Below are 3,880 nucleotides of genomic sequence, written 5' to 3'. Positions count from 1 at the left end.
TGTGTGTGTGTGTGTGTGTGTGTGTGTGTGTGTGTGTTGGGGGGGGCTTCAACATGAGGTCCCGAGGTCATCTGCAGGATGTTTGTCCCTGTTTTTAAATTGATTCAGTCACAAAGAGCACCGTGACATGAGAAAAACTGATGCTTTACAGTAAAAGACAAACAATATGCATCTGCAAATGATTTAAAGCTGAACTGTAATGATCCAGAAGCAGAAAGGAAAGCCATCTTCCAATCAGAAATCAGTAACAGCTGTTTGGAGACCACAGTCCTGCTGGAGTGTCCTGGAGCAAACCTCCAGGATTACAATGTGAAACTAAAATTTGAGAAGAAGTTGCGGGCAGTCCTCCTGCTTCGTTCCATCCACTTGGTCTAATGTAGCAGTGAAGCAGTGCGATGCTCCCACCAGCATGCCTGACAGCTGTTATGCTGGTCTCGGGTTTGACAGCCTCACCTTTACTCCTCCAATCAAACCTCTTGTTACTGTGGACGTGTGACTCAAACTTGAGAAATTAAAAACCTTTCAGAGCACCTTCAGCTCCAGCCTGCTGCCCTATAAAATAATCGAATCCATATTTGCCCCCGTGTTTTACCCCGGGTCTCACCCTCAGGTGTTCTGTATATTTAATGGTGTTTCTTCCTCGCTGTAGGCGTCAGCTCATGCTGCGGCGGCGTCCTGATTCCTCCCCGGGATCATTAAACATTCATCTTTTTTCCAGCTCATCCACGCGGAGTTAATGCAAAGCAAACAGCAGCGATGTGATTCTCCGAGGGAGGCTGCGCTCCTTTTCCTGTTTACATGAGAAATAACTTCCTTTTATTGCTTTCAGGTCTCTGCATCTGTAAAATCAATCAGTGGGTGAGGTTTGTCTTCACAGCTTGTCTTCTCTGTGACGGCGTCTGCGCTCACATGTGCTGCTTTCTGTTTGCCGTCTCTGTTGTTCCTGCGTTTCCCTCTTTGACCGGAGACCTCGTTGCTGCTTTGTGTGATTTGAAATAGATTTTGTGTCAAATACAAACTGTAATCTCAGCTGTGCTCACCGTCCCCCTCTTCCTTTTCCCTCGAGCACAGTAACAGCTGTCCTGTCAAGTCTTCTTCTTGTTTTTTTCCACCTTTGACTGAAGCTTGTTTTAACAGCACTCGTCTGAATGTCCGTCTCTGCTTCAGGAATATTTAAGAGCACCTGTTACATCGACGTCCGCTGGTTTCCCTTCGACGTGCAGCGCTGTGACCTCAAGTTTGGCTCGTGGACGTACGGCGGCTGGTCTCTGGACCTGCAGATGATTGAGGCTGACATCACCGGATACATCGCCAACGGAGAGTGGGACCTCGTGGGTAAGACACATCGGCATCTTCACACATGTAGAACAACAACGCTCGCGTGGCTTTGGATGCCGTCTGTCTCGGGTCCAGCTCCTGTCAGACCAAACCTAAAGCAGACTCACAAAGACCCGTCCTGTCCTGATAGACGTCTGCTGATATGTTTCCCCATCAGGCCTCTTTCATCAGGACTGCATGCACGAACCTAAGGTACTAGTAAAAGATGAGCTGGATGCAGGAAGAGCAAACAGCCTCGGTCCTGATCTAACCTGCAGCAGCTGGAGGATAAAACTTTTTGAGCTCATTTCACGGCAGGATTCCCACTGAGACAGTGAGCAGCAGCAGGTTCGGGGCAACGCAGACAAGTTGTTTTAATTAGTTTACATCCAGGATCTTCCTCCTGCCAGCGACAGCGTGTCTCCACCGGCTGTCTACTGCGGAGGAACAGGGTTTCATATCGGCGCTCCCATCCAGCATTAACGCGTTGGTAATTAAATCCTCCGCCGAGCGCGGCGGCCTGAAGGGCAGGCAGCTCGATGACCCTGAAGCAGAGCCTCCGTTGTAATTGGCTCATTTTTATAACGCACAATGCTCACAACACACCAGGTCACACATGAGCACTGATTGACATTGTATTATTTTATCCATCACTCTGCACGTGGGGAGTCCCGGTTCCTCCTGAACAGATGACACAGTTTCAGGTTTTAAGCTGCCTGATTGCCTGCGTGCTGCAGAGCGCTCAGGATCACCCGAGCAGCTCTGGAGGTTTACAAATGCATGTCTTTGTCTCGCCTGCAGCCTCCTCCTGCTGCCTCTTTGATCCGTACACAAAGCATTCCAAGGAAAACCAAGGAAGAGGCCGAGAAGTTGTGTGAAGTTCTTTAGTTTCAGATCCAAAGCTCCAGTCTGTTGAATATTGTGACTCACATGATATTTGACCAAACGCTTCATGTCCTGCTTGGACTCTGAGGCGTGCAGACGCCTTCCAGCACAGCTCCTGTTTTTAGGTGCTTGTACTTCTCCAGTGGGTGAGCAGGAGTCCCTCTTTAATTCACAGCGTTGTGTGAACATGTGGGACAAAGAAAACAGGATCACAGTTTTTGAAAGTCACCACAGCCACCGGAGAACGGTCGATGGGTCACATGAGGTGGAAATCTGCAGGTCTTTGCAGATTTTTGTGAAATGCAGTAAAATAATTACCATAAATGAGAGAAAAGCAGCTACAGTGAAGAGCAGGAACCTTCTAGTAACCGCAGTGTGATGCTCAGAGAGCTCCTTGGTGTTTCAGGACATCTGCAGCTCAGCTGGACTCATTTCTACTGAAGACAACTGATTACAAAGCATCAGCTCCAACAAAAGGTAACAGTTTTAAAGGTTATTGGGGGAAGGCGGGGCTTCCTCTAGTGTACGTTGAAATAAAACGCGTCCTTCAGGTGTTCGGAGCATCAGCCAGGTTTAACGTCAGGGTTCGTTATGTGTTTCTGAATCTCTCTGAAGTATTAGATGGAGACAATAACTGTCTCAGCAGCAGCTTTACTCTCTGCACGCCTGAACAACAACAAAAACACTTCCTGTTTACGGCCCTCATGGTACTTCACTGCCCAATCAGAAGCCTGGAAATCCTATACTTGGATTCAATTCAATTTTATATACTGTAGCACCAAATCACAACAAAAGTCGCCTCAAGGCGCTTCATAGATACAGAGAAAAACCCAACAATCATATGACCCCCCTATGAGCAGCACTTTGGGTCAGAGCAAACGTAGAAAAGGATCCTGGTGCTATTTGTCTCTCAGAAACAGTTCATAACTTCAACTCATCCATGTCACCTAAAAGGTAAACCTGTTTCTCCATCACCTGTTCAGTTCTGATGGTTCAGTAAGGACATCTCCTGCTTTCATCTTCATGTTTCCCTCTCACCACATATCCAAACCGACATCATGACCAGCAGCTTTACAGCTGTGGCTCCAGCAAACATCAGCTGATACTAGAAATTAATATTAAATAAATTCTAACAACAGCGACATCCGCTGGTTTCCTCTTTCTGGCACAAAGTGGGCGATAAACAAACAAGAGAGAAAAGCCGATCAGCTGATCATTGATCAGTTTCATGATTGAAGTAGCAACAGGAGAGGGAGGGGGAGGATGAGAGGAGAAGAGTCAGCTGTGCAGCAAAGACACAGAATAAGTGCAGCTTTGTCTTTTTTCATTGTAGCTGAATTACGGGACAAACTGTTCCTTTTCACCTCAATACGAAACGCGTAATATTTTCTCTGAATACAAGACGATTCTGTTTTTTATGGGACGGTTGGAAACTCTAATACCTAACCTTATAAATAAAATAAGATAAAACAAGTTCAACATCAGTAACATCATAGCACCCACCCAGCTGTATATAAAATCCATCATGCTAGCTAGTACACAGTACGAGTTATTGTAACTGACTGTAAAAAGTCAGCATAACGAAAATAAACTCCACCTAAACTTGGTTTATATCTGAATAGGGATGGGTATCGTTTAGGTTTTATCCGATACCAGTACCAAACCGGTACTTTTGAAA

At 46.3% G+C, this 3,880-nt stretch overlaps 1 protein-coding gene across 1 annotated transcript in view; it reads left to right on the top strand.

Moving 5' to 3' along the window:
* The window catches only part of LOC102198562 (neuronal acetylcholine receptor subunit alpha-7), a 52,262-nt gene that overhangs the window by 25,851 nt on the left and 22,531 nt on the right, over positions 1 to 3,880 (top strand). The window contains exon 6 of the mRNA XM_013913836.1: positions 1,168 to 1,335. Coding sequence (XP_013769290.1) covers positions 1,168 to 1,335 — 168 coding nt within the window. The remainder of the gene's footprint in view (positions 1 to 1,167; positions 1,336 to 3,880) is intronic.

The sequence above is a fragment of the Pundamilia nyererei genome, unplaced genomic scaffold (assembly GCF_000239375.1).
Source record: "Pundamilia nyererei isolate P.nyererei 1_Seehausen unplaced genomic scaffold, PunNye1.0 scaffold00154, whole genome shotgun sequence".
NCBI lineage: Eukaryota > Metazoa > Chordata > Actinopteri > Cichliformes > Cichlidae > Pundamilia > Pundamilia nyererei.
Note: the sequence above shows the minus strand (reverse complement) of the source record. Positions and strands in the feature narration are given on the sequence as shown.